At 42.8% G+C, this 17,332-nt stretch overlaps 1 protein-coding gene across 3 annotated transcripts in view; it reads right to left on the bottom strand.

Annotated features, from left to right (window-relative positions):
* Positions 1 to 14,525: 14,525 nt before the first annotated feature.
* DPY19L4 (dpy-19 like 4) overlaps positions 14,526 to 17,332 on the bottom strand; it is a 74,401-nt gene continuing 71,594 nt past the window's right edge. The window contains exon 18 of one of the 3 annotated variants that reach the window (XM_056522481.1): positions 14,526 to 15,596. In XM_056522481.1, coding sequence (XP_056378456.1) covers positions 15,432 to 15,596 — 165 coding nt within the window. In that variant the 3' untranslated portion in view covers positions 14,526 to 15,431. The remainder of the gene's footprint in view (positions 15,597 to 17,332) is intronic. The other 2 variants (XM_056522480.1, XM_056522479.1) reach the window with 2 other exon arrangements.

Consider the following 17,332-nt stretch of genomic DNA (forward strand, 5'->3'; position numbering starts at 1 on the left):
GATGAAAAGTGCTCTGCTGGCGCACTACAGGTCACAGAAGAGAAGGAGTCACATTTGGCTTTTTGGAAGCAAATTTTGCTCTGGGGGCATGCCGCATTTAGAAAGCCCCTATGGTGCCAGGACAGAAAAAACCACATGGCATATCATTTTGGAAACTAGACCCCTTGGGGAACGTAACAAGGGGTAAAGTGAACCTTTATACCCCACAGGTGTTTTACGACTTTTGCATATGTAAAAAAAAATTATTTTTTTTACACTAAAATGCTTGTTTTCCCTCAAATTTTACATTTTTACAAGGGATAATAGCAGAAAATACCCCCCAAAATTTGTAACCCCATCTCTTCTGAGTATGGAAATACCCCATAAGTGGACGTGAAGTGCACTGGGGACGAACTACAATGCTCAGAAGAGAAGGAGCATCATTGAGCTTTTGGAGAGAGAATTTGGCCATGTGCATTTCCAAAGCCCCCCGTGGTGCCAGAGCAGTGGACCCCCCCAGATGTGACCCCATTTTTAAAACTACACCCCTCACGGAAGGTAATAATGGGTGCAGGGAGAATTTACACCCCACTGGAATTTGACGGATCTTAGGAACCGTGGGCTGTGCAAATTAAAAATGTTTTCATTTTCACAGACCCCTGTTTCAAAGATCTGTCGGACACCTGTGGGGTGTAAATGCTCACTGTACCCCTTATTACATTCCGTGAGGGGTGTAGTTTCCAAAATGGGGTCACATGTGGGTATTTATTGTTTTGCACTTATGTCAGAACCGCTGTAAAATCAGCCACCCCTGTGCAAATCACCAATTTAGACCTCAAATTTACATGGTGCACTCTCCCTTCTGAGCCTTGTTGTGCGCCCCCAGAACACTTTGCGCCCACATATGGGGTATCTCCGTACCCAGGAGAAATTGTGTTACAAATTTTGGAGGCTTTTTTTCTTTTACCGCTTGTGAAATTTTAAAGGATGGGGCAACACCAGTATGTTAGTGTGCAAAAATGTTTTTTTTTACACTAACATGCTGGTGTAGACCCCAACTTTACCTTTTCATAAGGTGTAAAAGAAGAAAAAGCCCCCCAAAATTTGTTAGGCAATTTCTCCCTAGTACGGCGATACCCCATATGTGACCCTATTCTGTTGCCTTGAAGTACGACAGGGCTCCAAAGTGAGAGCGCCATGCGCATTTGAGGCCTAAATTAGGGATTTGCATAGGGGTGGACATAGGGGTATTCTATGCCAGTGATTCCCAAACAGGGTGCCTCCAGCTGTTGCTAAACTCCCAGCATGCTTGGACAGTCAATGGCTGTTCGGAAATGCTGGGAGTTTTTGTTTTGCAACAGCTGGAGACTCAGTTTTTGAAACACAGCTGTAGGATATGTTTTTCATTTTTATTGGGGGGGGAAGGGGGGGTGGTGGTGGGGGGGGGGGCAGTGTACGTGTGTATATGTAGTGTTTTACTCTTTATTTTATGTTAGTGTAGTGTTTTTAGGTTACATTCACACTAACGGCGGATTACACTGAGTCTCCCGCTAGGAGTTTGAGCTGCGGCTGCAGCTCAAACTTGAAGCGGGGAACTCACTGTAATCCGCCGCCAGTGTGAATGTAACCTGTACATTCACATGGGAGGGGGGGGGGGGCAAAATTACAACTCCCAGCTTGCACTGACAGAACGTGCATACTGGGAGTTGTAGTTTTGCAACAGCTGGAGGCACACTGGTTGGAAAATACTGAGTTAGGTAATAGAACCTATTACCTAACTCGGTATTTCCCAACCAGTGTGCCTCCAGCTGTTGCAGAACTACAACTCTCAGCATGTACTGATTGCCAAAGGGAATGCTGGGAGATGTAGTTATGCAACAGCTGGAGGCACGCAAGTACAACTCCTAGCATGCCGAGACAGCCATTTGCTGTTCCTGAATGCTGGGAGTTGTAGTTTTGCAAGATTTAGAGGGGTTCATGCTGGAGATCACTGACAGTGGTCTCTAGACTGTGGCCCTCCAGATGTTGCAAAACTTCAAATCTCAGCATGCTAAGACAGCAAACTGCATGGGCATGCTGGGAGTTGTAGTTTTGTAACATCTGGAGGGCTACAGTTTAGAGACCACTGTCAGTGATCTCTAGCCTGAACCCCTCTAAATCTTGCAAAACTACAACTCCCAGCATGCCAACACAGCAAACAGCTGTCAAGGCATGCTGGGAGTTGTAGTTTTGCAACATCTGGAGGGCCACAGTTTAGAGACCACTCTCCAAACTGTCGCCCTGCAGATGTTGCTAGGCAACAGACTCCCGGACAAGCGGCGCCATACTCACCTCCACCGCCGGGTAAGTGACCGCCGCTGCCGCTATTACACGGTTCCCCCCGCTGTGCCCGGACACCCATGGGTGGGCATAGCGGGGGGAACCGAACTTTAACCCCCCCGCCCCCAGTCTGCTATTGGTCGGCCGCTCCGCCGATCAATAGCAGGGATAGGAGGGGTGGCAACCCTGCCACCTCACTCCTATCTCTTCAAGGGGGATCGAGGGTGTCTTGGACACCCCCGATCCCCCTTATTTTATCGTGGCGCCGCCGTTGATGGGTAGGGGGAGAGCGCTCCCTCTGCAAACACCGTAGATGCCGTGATCAGAACTGATCACGGCATCTATGGGGTTAATGCTGCCGGGACCGGCGCGATCGCGGCCCCGGCAGCTGCGGTGGGACTCCGGCTGTGATTGACAGCTGAGACCCACCCGCGATCTCCTGCGCTGCCCGCGGCAGAGCAGGAGACCGCTTGGACGTATGCATACGTCCATTTGCACGAACGTGTAGTTCGCCTGGACGTATGCATACGTCCAATAGCAGGAAGAGGTTAAAGGGGTACTCCGGTGAAAATCTTTTTTTTCTTTTAAATCAACTGGTGGCAGAAAGTTAAACATATTTGTAAATTATCAATGCAGTAAAGAATAGAATAACATCGGCACTCACCGGTCTTCTCTTAAAAAAGGCTTCTTTATTGATACATACTCACAACATGAAATGCAGTAAGGGAGAGGGACCCGTGCAGGGGGGGTACGTAGTAGGCGACAGATTCTGTTTCACTCGTTATACGAGCTTCATCCGGCCATATCTACCTGGATTTCTGTGCTGCTTCTTATACAGGTGGGCGGCCAATCGCAAACGCTCTGGACTGCCCTCCTCCTCTGATGCACCTGGCGAGTTCTCGTTAGAGTCTCACCATTGGCTAACCATCGCCATTTTTGTAAGTGCATCAGTACACCTTTGAATAGAACTATAGAACAGGCAGTTAGACGGAATTGGTATATAATAGAGAGTGATGCAGAATTGAAAGAAGTAGCTAGTAAAAAACCATTGATTTCATACAGAAAAAACAAAACTATAGGTGACATCTTGAAAAAACAAGTAAAAATTAAGAAAAATACTGAAAATACATGGCTGGAGAAATGTACCCCGAAAGGGAATTTTGCATGTAAGTCATGTAATTTTTGTAAGTATAACGCTGAATTAAAAACTATGAGATTAGGTGCAATTACGCACACAGTAACTGATCTTATTACTTGTAGAACTAAATTCGTGGTATATGTCATCTATTGCCCATGTGGGTTCTATTATATCGGCAAAACTATAAGACAATTATGTGCTCGTATTAGGGAACATCTTTATTCGTTCCGTACCTTGAAGGGAGCACCGCGTCTCATTGCCCATATGATGGAAGCCCACAAGGGACAGTTGGATCATCTAAAATTCTCCGGGATAGAAAAGGTTAAACCCAAACCGGGGATAAGTCTGGATCAATACCTCTTGCAAAGAGAAACATATTGGATCATACAAACAGCAGCAGCTGGTCCTCTCGGATTAAATGATAAAATTGATTATGCACCATGTTTTTAAATTTTCAGTTTTTAACATGCACATGTCTTAGTATGTGCTTTCTTATACTGATGCACTTACAAAAATGGCGATGGTTAGCCAATGGTGAGACTCTAACGAGAACTCGCCAGGTGCATCAGAGGAGGAGGGCAGTCCAGAGCGTTTGCGATTGGCCGCCCACCTGTATAAGAAGCAGCACAGAAATCCAGGTAGATATGGCCGGATGAAGCTCGTATAACGAGTGAAACAGAATCTGTCGCCTACTACGTACCCCCCCTGCACGGGTCCCTCTCCCTTACTGCATTTCATGTTGTGAGTATGTATCAATAAAGAAGCCTTTTTTAAGAGAAGACCGGTGAGTGCCGATGTTATTCTATTCTTTACTGCATTGAAGATTTATACCTTGCTGAAACGTCAGAGCACCACCATATCTCTATCGGTTTATCCAAGTCACACGCCCGCCGTATAATCCAGCCTAGCCAATAGGAGCAGTGCCGAATATCACATCTTCCCTTTGATATTTGTAAATTACTTTTATTAAAAAATCTTAATCCTTCCAGTACTTATTAGCTGCTGAATGCTACAGAGGAAATTCCTTTCTTTTTGGAACACTGATGACATCACGAACACAGTGCTCTCTGCTGACATCTCTGTCCATTTTAGCAACCATGCATAACAGATGTATGCTAAGGGCAGCATGGTGGCTCAGTGGTTAGCGTTCAAATCCCACTAAGGACAACAATAAATAAAGTGTTATTATTATTATAATAACGTCAGCAGAGAGCACTGTGGTCATGATGTCATCAGGGAGCATTCCAAAAAGAAAAGAATTTCCTCTGTAGTATTCAGCAGCTAATAAGTGACGAGGCCGGATGAACCGCATTCCTATGCGTGAAACCGCCGGCAGTCGCCTCTGAGCACTCCACTATCCATGTCCTCCGTGTTCGAGTCGTGACCCGAGATGGGAGCAGGATTACCTGGACTGAAGCGGTGAGTGCAGGGCACCTTTGTTCTTTATTTACTGATATTTGTAAATTACTTATATTAAAAAATCTTAATCCTTCCAGTACTTATTAGCTGCTGAATGCTACAGAGGAAATTCCTTTCTTTTTGGAACACTGATGACATCACGAACACAGTGCTCTCTGCTGACATCTCTGTCCATTTTAGCAACCATGCATAACAGATGTATGCTAAGGGCAGCATGGTGGCTCAGTGGTTAGCACTGCTGCCATGCAGTGCTGGGGGCTTGGGTTCAAATCCAACTAAGGACAACAATAAATAAAGTATTATTATTATAATAATGTCAGCAGAGAGAACTGTGGGCGTGATGTCATCAGAGAGCATTCCAAAAAGAAAAGAATTTCCTCTGTAGTATTCAGCAGCTAATAAGTACAGGAAGGATTAAGAATTTTTAATAGAAGTAATTTACAAATATGTTTAACTTTCTGCCACCAGTTGATTTAAAAGAAAAAAGGTTTTCACCGGAGTACCCCTTTAAAGGTGCCCTCTGCCTTGTGTTACAGATGTAGTGACTTCTTTCCCAGACCATGGTCTTCATTTACCTCAGTTTATCTCCTGAAGAACAAAATGATTCAGCAAGTGGAAATCCAACTGGTTGATCCTAAACTCCCATGACATCAGCTGGAGGTGGAGATTATAAACGCCCCCTCCCCCCAACAATACACATCAGATGGTTGTACCTAAATAGGTTTTTAAATGTTCACACTTCAACGTGTATTTTTTCATGTACTAAGGTTCATAGTGCTTAAAGCCTGTTAGGGGTAGAAGATAATAAAACACAGTGGGGGACATGTATCATTATTTGTGTATGGTAGAAGCAGTTTACCCCTTTTCCCGAATTCTAAATTATGCGCAGAAGCGCTAAATTTATCAATCAAGCGCAATGAGTTTCATAAATTGCGGGTAAATATAGAAATCTCCTCAATCCACTCTTTGGAAAATAGAATCGATGATTTAGAGCATCTTGCTACGTTAAGTCCAAGATGGCTTATATTTGCGCCAAAAAAAAACAGCTCTTGCGGCAAAATTGTTGGTGTAAAGGAAAAGTACGCAGTTAATAAATCCATGTGTACTATAGATGTCACTCCAAGGTACCCCGATTCGGCCACATCTGGAGGACATGCTCTACCAAAACGTGCGCAAAAAAATGCGCAAAAAAAAGAGCTTGGGCAAAATTTTGCGCAAAAAAATACACACAAAACAGGGGTAAAAATCTTTGATACATGTCCCCCAGTATACTTATATCACCCACTCCAGTGCTGTTGCTGTTCTGCCCTGGCCCCTCTGTACTGCAGCCTTAGTATGATCAGAATGTCATCAGGGGAAGAAAACCCGAGGCCAAAGCAGCTGGAGCCGACAAGGTGAGTGTAATGTATTTTAGCATTTTACACCTCTAGCAGGCTGTAATTTATTTAGGAAAACCTAGCATAAGTACAGCATAACCTTCTTCACAATTAAATATAAAAAAATACATATTTCTTAAACCTGCCACATCAGGTGACTTTACATGAGAAGCAGAACTATCTCTGGCCATTATATAATTGTATATGGTATTTTTCAGCAGATTTCTGCTCTCCAGGCTTCATCTCTACTTTGCAGTTCTCCCAGAGCTGGTGGGCAGAGCTCCCTCCTCCCCCTCTCCATAGACTTTTATTGCTTATCTTGCAGACAAAGGACAAAGCTGAGCTGATTTTCAGATAAGTAGATTTGAGAAGGAGGAGAGGGGAGGGAAAAAGTGTGATAACAGGAGAAAGAAGCATTTTTTTGTCCATTAAGATATACTACAAAGTTTCTTTTATAGACTTTTACTATTGATTTATGCAAAGTCTGTTCAAATGACAGTGACCTTTTTAACACGTATGACAATGAGAATGTTGAAAATCCCATTTGGCTCAATGATAGTTTTCAAATGTGTTTATTGTAATTTATTTTTAAACCTGTATTTTTAAACCTTGTCGAGCGGCGGAGCACCCCTTTAAGGACAGGTCTTGAAAAAAATTACAATCCAAAGGAAAGGGTATAACATGGCTGATCGCGGGCGTCCGGCCGTTGGGGACCCCCGCAGCACCCCAGTAATCAGGTGCACAAAGCGAACTCCGCTCCATGCCAGATGACTGGCGATCACAGCCGCCATTCCCCTTCCATTCAGGTCTATGGGAGGAGGCGTGATGGCTGTGCCCTAGGCTTCAGTGACTGTAACGCTGCAGTGCTGGTTCAAAGTTCACGGGGGAGCCTTTGTATAGGGGATAACATGTCTAGGGGCGGAGTACACCTTTAAAGGAACACTTCAGGCATAACAGATACACTGTGTTGTGTTATGTACCGACCCAGACTACACATAATTGGAACCCCATATACCAAGTATAGGACATCCATCGAGTATCCGTGTTGCTGGAGACGCTCCTTTAATTGTTAAAAGTAAAGCAAATGAACAGACAGGTTGTTGTGCAATAAGTCATGTAAACTTCTTAGGATGGGAACACAAACCAAACTCCAGGGTAAAGAAAACATCCTCCTTTATTATTATCAACCAGTCCATGGGGGGGGGGGGGGGGGGGAATTTATCAAAGTTGTCTATTTCCCGCATCAATATAGACCAACCTACAGAGCGTAAGGCCGGTCTTATTGATCAAAAGTCACACGGCTCTTGATAAATTCTGCGCACACACTTTAGGATCTATGGTTTAGACTGATTTAAACCTGCTCCAGCATGGTCTGACATTTCGGCGTACTTTCGGACAATTCGACTTTTCACCGAAAAGTCGCTATTGATAAGTTCAGCACCAATGCATTTTTACGTCTAAAATAGACTAGAATGCATCATGTTCTAAAAATCCTCTAAAGCAAAAGTCGCGTGTATTTAGACTGCGACTTTTTGAGAGAAAATTTTAGACAGGAAAAAAAAAGTCTAAATCCTTTGATAAATACCCCCCCCCCCCCCCCCCCCCATGTTTTTGTAATTTTGCAAAGGAGCCGTGTGTTAAATCCCATGAGCGGGGGCAGCACTGCAGTGTGCGTCACATTCACAGGTTGTCACATCTAACAACATACATTGTACTGACTTAACTTTGGCAAAAATAAACTTTGGTTCAAAGACAAACACAGTATATGTACATAAACAGCACGAAACATCAAGGAGGCGCCGTAACAGACAATAACACAACAGATCTTGTCAATTTCCCTGGGGCTCAATCTCATATTACGGTATATAATTTTCCATTTCATTCATTACAGCATGTCCACAAATTTTTTATTTATTTATAATAATAATTTGAACATAGTATTTTTCAGCAGATTTCTGCTCTGAAGGCTTTATCTGTAATTTACAGGTAGAGCTTCCTTCTCCATAGACTTGTATTGTTTGTCTTGCAGACACAGGACAAAGCGGAGCTGATTTTCAGAGAATATTTGAGCAACTGCAGAATTAAGCCACACTGCAGAATTAAGACTCATCCTTAGGCTATGTTCACACAACATGGATGTACTGCAGTTTTGATCATTGATTTTTGCAGATAAAAACTGAACTGATCTGCAGTAGATTGCATTGACCTCAATGGTGCATGCTGAGATATTTTCGCTGTTGAAAATCCACCGCGGCGCATACCTGAAAGTAACCTGGCTGTGTGAATGTACTCTAAGGGTGCGTTCACACGCTCTTTGTCCATAGCAGATTTTCCGCAGTGTAAATTCCGCCGCGGACAATCTGCTATCGACAGCCGAGAACAGCCCGCCCCTTTCAAATACGCTGCGGAAAACCCGCAAAAACAAAGAGCGTGTGAACGCACCCTAAGGGTAAGTTCATATGGGCGGATTTGTTTGCGAACTCCCAATGTGTTTCCAGCCGCAAGTAAATAGGGTCTGTGACGGATTTTTCAGGACAGAAATTCCAAAGCTGGAAATCTGCTGCGGACAGTCTGCCCCATCCAAATTCGCAGCAACAGTAGCTACGAGTTTGCAAGCAAATCCGCCCGTGTGAACTTACTCTTAGGGCTTGTTCACACAGACGGATCTGCAACGTATTTTACGCTGCGGATCCGCCGCCGATGGACCCTACAGTGTGTCTCCATATGTGCCTGCTCGGAGCGGCAATCTGTGAGTTGGGCAGTATACTCGCACACATCGCAGCTGCCCTCGGCCTAGCTCGGGGAGCGGTCACAATGTGCGCGAGGGCACCACGCATGCGCGTGGTGACTCGCACATCGCAGTGGGTCTGCTCATATGAGCGGATTGCCGCTCCGAGCAGGCACATATGGAGACACACTGTAGGGTCTATCGTCGGAGGATCCACAGCGTAAAAGATGCTGCGGATCCGTCCGTGTGAACGAGCCCTCAAACAGTGAACTGAAGCAGAAAGTTCTGTTTATTTTCTAGTGGCCATGCTGGGTTACTGCAGCTCAGCTCCCATTGAGGTGAATAGGAGTTGAACTACAGTAACCCAGCACGACCACTAAACAATTGGGGAGATTTATCAAAACCTGTATAGAGCAAGAGTGGAGCAGTTGCCCATAGAAACCAATCAGATTGTTTCTTTTCATTTTCAGAGGCCTTTTTAAAAATGAAAGAAGCGATTTGATAGGTTGCTGTGGGCAACTTCACCACTTTTCCTCTAAGGCCATGTTCACACTACGGAATTCTCGCGGCTGAACTCCGCGGGCGGAGATTGCCTTTGACGGCTATGCAGTGCTCGCGGAATCTGCGCAAAGAATGAACATGTTCTTTCTTTGCGCGGAACAATTTCAGCAGCGGAATTGTCCGCTGTGGAAATTCCGCAGTGTGAATGGGTCTCGCGGAGACCCATTCACACTAATGTTAAGTTCACACCGCGGAATTCCGCTTGTGGAATTCCGTAGTGTGAACATGGCCTAAATCCCACCAAATGGTATGGAGCCGTCTGCTTCTGGCTTAATTCAGTGTGTATTGCGGCCACTAGGGCTCTTGCGAACAGCTGATCAGCGCATAGGCCAATGTTTCCCAACCAGTGTGCCTCCAGATGTTGCAAAACTACAACTCCCAGCATGCCCGGACAGCCGAAGGCTGTCCGGGCATGCTGGGAGTTGTAGTTTTGCAACAGTTAACACCCTGGTTAGGAAACACTGGGATAGGTCATCAATAAAAAAAATTAAAGTCAAGAAAAACCTGTTGAATAAGTTCTAAAAATTTTAATTTTTTCAAGGCGAATTTTGCACCAGTTTTAGGATATGGAAAAGTAAAACATTTTTCCTTGGTAACAAATTAGATTCTAGTTCTTATTTATTTTTTAAATGAGCCCTGGTTGGTTGTTATGGGCAACCACACCACGATCCCTTTGCAGTTTTGATGTATCTTCCCCCAATGCCCATAAACTGCACGGTGCAAACAAGGCCGATCTATACAGGATCAAAAATGTGCGCAAGTGTGAACCTGACCAAATACAATGAACCATTGCCTGCACTGTCCAAAATTAGATTTACATTATTGGATAGGTCAATGTGTAATGCTGACAACCCATTTCCATATGCCGGAGGGGGATGGGAAGGAGGCACATGACTACCATAAAATATAACATTGTCGCTATATCGGCAGCTCCGGTCCCTGCTGTGCGGTGCTTTCGGGTTCAGAAAAAACAATGTCATAGGCCGGCCACTGATTGGCCGAGCGGGCCCGAACACAGATGCGCCACACAGCAGGGACTGGAGCTCTGTGATACCGGGGGCAGAGAGGAAGGTACCTATATATTGGTTTTTCTTTCATGAACCCCTCGGACAACCCCCTTTTAGGCTAGGTTCACATACAGTATTTGGTAAGGTTTTTTTTTCAGCCCAAACACACAGAAAAAGCTGCAAGTCTTTCCTTTATGATTCTTTTTGGTCATTACTGAATAAACATAAAACCTGCAAAAAGATAAAAGGTGGAGATTTAAATAAATCTGTGTAAAGGAAAAGTGTGGTTGCCCATAGCAACCAAATAGCTTCTTTCATTTTTAAAAAGGGCCTCTGAAAAATTAAAGAGGCGATCTGATTGGTTGCTATGGGCAACTGCTTCACTCTTCCTCTACACAGGTTTTGATAAATCTCCCCCGTTAATCTTTTTGCAGGTTTTATGTTCTATCTGAATGCAGTAATGACTGAAAAGAATCATAAAGAAAAGACTTGCAACTTTTTCTGTGTTTTTGGGCCTACTCCTGGTTTGGGCTAAAAATTGGGATAAAAAAAAACCTAACCAAATACTGTATGTGAACCCAGCCTAAAAGGGGTTGTCCGAGGGGTTCATGAAAGAAAAACCAATATACACGTATCTTCCTCGCTGCCCCCGGTATCACAGAGTTCCGCGTCTACATCCTCTTTTACGTCACTTTGATAGCAAATTTTTGTGTTACGCTTTTTTTTGTCGTCAAAACTACAGAAACCTTTATGCAATCTTACAAAAAAAAATTTGTGAATTGGTAGTATGCTAATGTGCTTAATGGGGTTTTCAGCTATTTATGATTGCAAATCTATTATTGAAATGACTTGATAATGCAGCCTACATTTCCCATGAAGCCTTTGGCTGAGGGTGTAGCGTTTGATCATTGCACGTGTTCATCTAATCAGGCTGCTGGTGCTGGAGATCACTCCGGTGAACTCAGACTCATGTGGGTCGGTGTCAGTTCATACTACATGCAGTTTTGCTGCATTTTCTTATTCAAAGAGTGTTATTTAGAGAAATATTGCCATCAAAGTGCAAAAGTAATTTGTTATATTCATACAACACGTCAATTGTTATGATAGGTATAAATATTTGAAGGCCGGGTTTACACGTTTTTACTGCATTTTGGCAGTTTCTACCATGATTGTCTAAGCTTGCAGTAAAAATGGCCCATCTTTACTGTGATTTGCACAATTTTTTTTAAATAACTTTTTTTTTCTGCAATTCTGAAAAAAAATTAGGGCAAAAGCAGAAAAACTGCAACCAGAAATAAAAATTGGGGTATAACTACTATATATTCTGATCCTATATAGTTGTTGGAGCTGGGAAGAAAGGGATCCAAGTGCTGGTAGGAGGGGTATGGTAGGTAGGAGGGATCTGGTAGGTAGGAGAGATCTGGCAGAACGGACATCCTGTTCTGACACATTGGCCCTCATTTACTATTCTAAACCCGACTTGTTTTGTCGGGTTTTTTTGGCGCATCTTTGTCTGCGCCATGTCGCAGACATCGTGCGCCAGTCTGCGACACGATGCTACATTTTTTCCCGACGGACCCGATGTGGATTCTCCCAAACCCGAAAAAGGGGCGTAACCCGACATTTCTGAGCTTTCCCACGTATTTATAAAGGTTTCCAACCCAAATTTGTTGAATTGTTGTGGATTTTTTCCCGACAACTCAGAGGAGTTGGAAACCAAAACCAACAAAACCCACGTGCGACAAACAGGATGCGACATAATAATAAATACCAGGGGAAAAAAGCAGTCGGGTAAGAAAGCAACATAGACTTACAACCCGATTTTCTAAGTAAATGAGGGCCAATGAGAACTGGAAGGTTTGGAAAGTAAGACTGGTGATCACATGACCAAGTTACAGCAATGAAATGTATAGATGCAGATGTGCTGGAATAAAACAAATGGTGCTGCAGGACTAGTGATAGTGATTATGCATTATATGGGCCACAAAAAAACCTTTGAGTGCTTCTTTAAAATGCTAGGGGCTAAAAACATCCATAAAGGGAAGATGGCCTTAGAACATGATCTATTGCTTGAAATGTATGTTCAACACATAGCATATACGCTGTGGATTTTATGTGGAGTTAAAGAGATACTTCGCTGACCCAGTGTTCGGCATTTGGTACGAACGCTTGGCGCAGGTGGTAGGGTTGTGACGTCACGGCCAATCAAGTCTGAACAGCCGTCAAGCCCCCTCCCATGAACTTTCATTGAGGGGGCGTGGTGTGATGTCACGACCCTGCACCCAGTGTTCTTATCCCCTATCTATGGATAGGGGATAAGATGTCTAAGGGCGAAATACCCCTTTAAATCGATGTAAATAAGTGAACAGAATTTAAGCGATGTTCAATTATTTACACGGCATAAAATCCACATCGTAAAATCAGCATATATTCTGTGTGTTCACGTGCCCTAAATGAACTTTTTATGATAAACATTTACCAAAAAAAAAAAAATAAATTTTGCTTTTTTTTTTTCTTTAAAATTTTTGATACCTAGGACACCATCTTTGGATAGGTTCAGACATACTTAATCCAATGCTGATCTAATCAATATAAATAACAGAAATCCGCATAAGATTTATGGTATTTTCACACGGCCAAATGCCTGTTAGGAATTCCGCCAAGTTCCATTGATTTCAATACAATTCTGCTGCACTGTGCACACAACGGAATTTCCGAAATCCCGATTCCGGTGACCTCTCGGAAATGCATTGTCGTCTATGAGATGACGCATTACCAAGCGGTCCTAGTGTCTGCCGGATCTTTCAAATGTGTGGAATGTCCGGCCATGTTTTCCTTAAGGGGAACTACAGCGCTTGCAAATGATAAGTGTCTGATCGTGGGGGTTCTGACTGGTGGGATCTGCAGAACGGTGCATGGATATCGGGGTATACAAACCCCCCTCCATGCATTCTCTATGGGAGTGCCAGAGATACACGAGTGCTGTTAGGACAAGAGGACACATGGCACCTTTCATATATCTGTCTGTGCTTCCATAACATAGAAAAGTGTTTTTATTCTTTGGTGCCAAGTGTCAAAGAGGTGTTCCCAAGCCCTGAAGTGTTGAGGGTTGGTATGCCTGCTCGCTCCCCCTCCCTTGCAACGGGGGAAGTTTATTAATTCTATCTATATTTGCACTAGCTATCTGTTAAACAGGCTGTCTAAGCTTCTGCATTGATTCCTTCTGGAAATATAGTTAAAGGGGTATTCCAGGAAAAAACTTTTTTTCTTATATCAACTGGCTATAGAAAGTTAAACAGATTTGTAAATTACTTCTATTAAAAAATCTTAATCCTTTCAATAATTATCAGCTGCTGAAGTTGAGTTGTTGTTTTCTGTCTGGCAACAGTGCTCTCAGTGCTGACATCTCTGCTTGTCTCGGGAACTGCACAGAGTAGAAGAGGTTTGCTATGGGGATTTGCTTCTAAACTGGGCGGTTACCGAGACATGTGTCATCAGAGAGCACTTAGACAGAAAAGAACAACTCAACTTCAGCAGCTCATAAGTACTGAAAGGATCAATATTTTTTAATAGAAGTAATTTACTAATCTGTTTAACTTACTGGAGTCAGTTGATTCATATATATATATATATATATATATATATATATATATATATATATATATATATATATATATATATATATATATATATATATATATATGAAAGTTTTTTCCTGGATAACCCCTTTAATAAATTGACAAGTGGGTGTTGCCATTCCCTTTGTAATCTGAGAGTCCCTACATAGTATGACACTGCCAGCACTGACTTTACCAGTGTTTCCCAACCAGTGTGCCTCCAGCTGTTGCAAAACTGCAACTTCCATCATGCCCGGACAGCCGAAGGCTGTCCGGGCATGCTGGAAGTTGTAGTTTTGCAACTGCTGGAGGCACACTGGTTGGGAAACACTGGACTACAATGTCACAGTTTTTTTTGGGAGTGTATTTTGAGAAGCAAGACGTTTGTTTATGCCTTAAAAACATCAATTTTAGATCCGTTTTTTTTTTCTTCTTTTTTAAAATTCAATTTATATGTCAATTCTTTATACACCAGCTGTAAAAATAAGGGCATGGTACTTGTTTTGGGCTATTTTACATTCATAATTGTTTTTTGTATTTTTTTCCAATTTTGGCACTTTTTTTGCTCACAAACTCTTCCAATCACTTGAAAAAATTGCAAGCAAATATGCAATATTCCCAAACATGTATGAGATTCCCAAAAAAACTCACTCTGAAACAAAAAGTTAAAAAGAAATTTTTTTAAATAAAAAAAAAAAAAAACTCCGCAGTGGCAAAAGGAATGGTAAACATATTCCTGCATTTCCAGTAGGAATACCAGAGGAACAGAAGCAATTCAGAGATCTAAGAAGTGATGTTCCAGAATCGCAACAACATGGAGAATACAAGTATTGAATAAAACAGACGTGTCGGGAAAGATGACGCATCCGCGCGTTTGTGGAGAGATCACCAGTATTGCCCAGTAAACGATTCACTGGCGAAAAAACAGAAAACACTGTTCACACTTTCATGGTGCCATCGATACAATGTTTAACATAGCTCGTCGCCATTAAAATAACAAAAATTTTAAAAAAGGAAAATTTAAAAAAATTTCAATAAAAAAAAAGAGAGGTCATTTGCATAATTTAAAGCTGATGTGAAGCACAAAGAATGGGATCAGGACCGTCTTTGGACTGTTGTGGGTTATGACCTTTCAGGATGACCCTGTTCCGAACCCCCCTGTGCTCCTCAGGACCCACATTACATCCAGTGATCACATTAGGCATTACAACTGTCTCTATGTTCTGGAGGAAGAGAAAGATTGGCGCAATGCAGAAATCACACAGGAAGTCCTCCGATGTCTGGTTTTTAGTACTGGAAAGATATGATGGTGTTGATTTTATATACAAAGTAGGACCTGTTCCAGAACACCCGAGTGAAGTAGTTCACGTACGGAGAATAATTCATTTTTATTTCATGGCAGAATCGTCCATATTTGGAGTAGGCGTAGACATCGCCATCTTCAGTCACCACCTGGTCGGTATAGGGAAGAGATAATGTAAATGAGTACAGTCTCATAGGACCTCATCATTGGGATATGTACTTTTACAACTTAGGGGGGGGATTTTTAAGGCAATGCTCTATGGGAATAGAGTATGCAAATACATTTTGATCAGTGAAGGTCCAGGTACTGAGATCTCCACTGATCACAAAATCAAAGATTGAAGCGCTCAGCTGAACACTAGGGGGAGATTTATCAAAACCAGTGGAAAAGTTGCCCATAGCAACCAATCAGAGCACTTCTTTCATTTTACAGAGGCCTTGTTAAAAATGAAAGAAGCAATCTGATTGGTTGCTATGGGCAACTTTTCCTCTGGACAGGTTTTGCTAAATCTCCCCCTATAGGCCCAGACTGATAAAACTGTGTGAGAAAAAAAAAAAGAGAGAGATTTTCCTACAGCAGCCAATCACAGCTCAGCTAACTGGCTATGGTAAAGTGAAAGCTGAGCTGTGATTGGTTGTGGGAAAATCCCTCCATTTTTTCTCTCACACAGTTTGATAAATCTGGGCCTATAGGCCCAGATTTATCAAACTGTGTGAGAGAAAAAATGGAGGGATTTTTCAAAAGCAACCAATCACAGCTCAGCTTACAAGCTCTGGTAAAGTGAAAGCTGAACTGTGATTGGTTCTTGTGGGAAAATCACTCAAGTTTTTCTCAGTTTGATAAATCTGAGGTATATGATGGGCATGGCTGGGTTTGGAGATCAGAACACATGGGGGGAGAATTATCAAAACCTGTCCTGAGGAAAAGTTGCCCAGTTGCCCATAGCAACCAATCAGATCACTTCTTTCATTTTACAGAGGCCTTGTTAAAAATGAAAGAAGCGAGCTGATTGGTTGCTAAGGGCAACTGGGCAACTTTTCCTCTGGACAGGTTTTGATAAATCTCCCCCTATAGGCCCAGACTTATAAAACTGTGTGAGAGCAAACAAAAGAGAGAGATTTTCCTACAGCAGCCAATCACAGCTCAGCTAACTGGCTATGGTAAAGTGAAAGCTGAGCTGTGATTGGTTGTGGGAAAATCCCTCAATTTTTTCTCTCACACAGTTTGATAAATCTGGGCCTATAGGCCCAGATTTATCAAACTGTGTGAGAGAAAAAAATGGAGGGATTTTTCAAAAGCAACCAATCACAGCTCAGCTTACAAGCTCTGGTAAAGTGAAAGCTGAACTGTGATTGGTTCTTGTGGGAAAATCACTCAAGTTTTTTCTCAGTTTGATAAATCTGAGGTATTTGATGGGCACGGCCGGGTTTGGAGATCAGAACACATGGGGGGAGAATTATCAAAACCTGTCCTGAGGAAAAGTTGCCCAGTTGCCCATAGCAACCAATCAGATCACTTCTTTAATTTTGCAGAGCCCTTGTTAAAAATGAAAGAAACAAGCTAATTGGTTGTTTTGGGCAACTGGACAACTTTTCCTTTGCACAGGTTTTGATAAATCCCCCCCCATGGTATACAAATCAATTAAAGTCTATACACCGAAATGAAGAGGCACAGCGTCTACCCCTTGTGGGTGATGGGTTTCCCACCTGGATGAAAACTTGTGATATGGCACTATGATGCATCACAAATAATAGGCATCCTTTAATGCCATTTAAAGGGAACCAGTCATGAGATTTTACCATATCTAATGTGTGGCAACGCAATATTTATGGTAAATCTTCTTCCTTACCATCCTCAGGGGACAATTCTGTCTGGAAGGATAGTA

This window comes from Hyla sarda, chromosome 5 (genome assembly GCF_029499605.1).
Source record: "Hyla sarda isolate aHylSar1 chromosome 5, aHylSar1.hap1, whole genome shotgun sequence".
NCBI lineage: Eukaryota > Metazoa > Chordata > Amphibia > Anura > Hylidae > Hyla > Hyla sarda.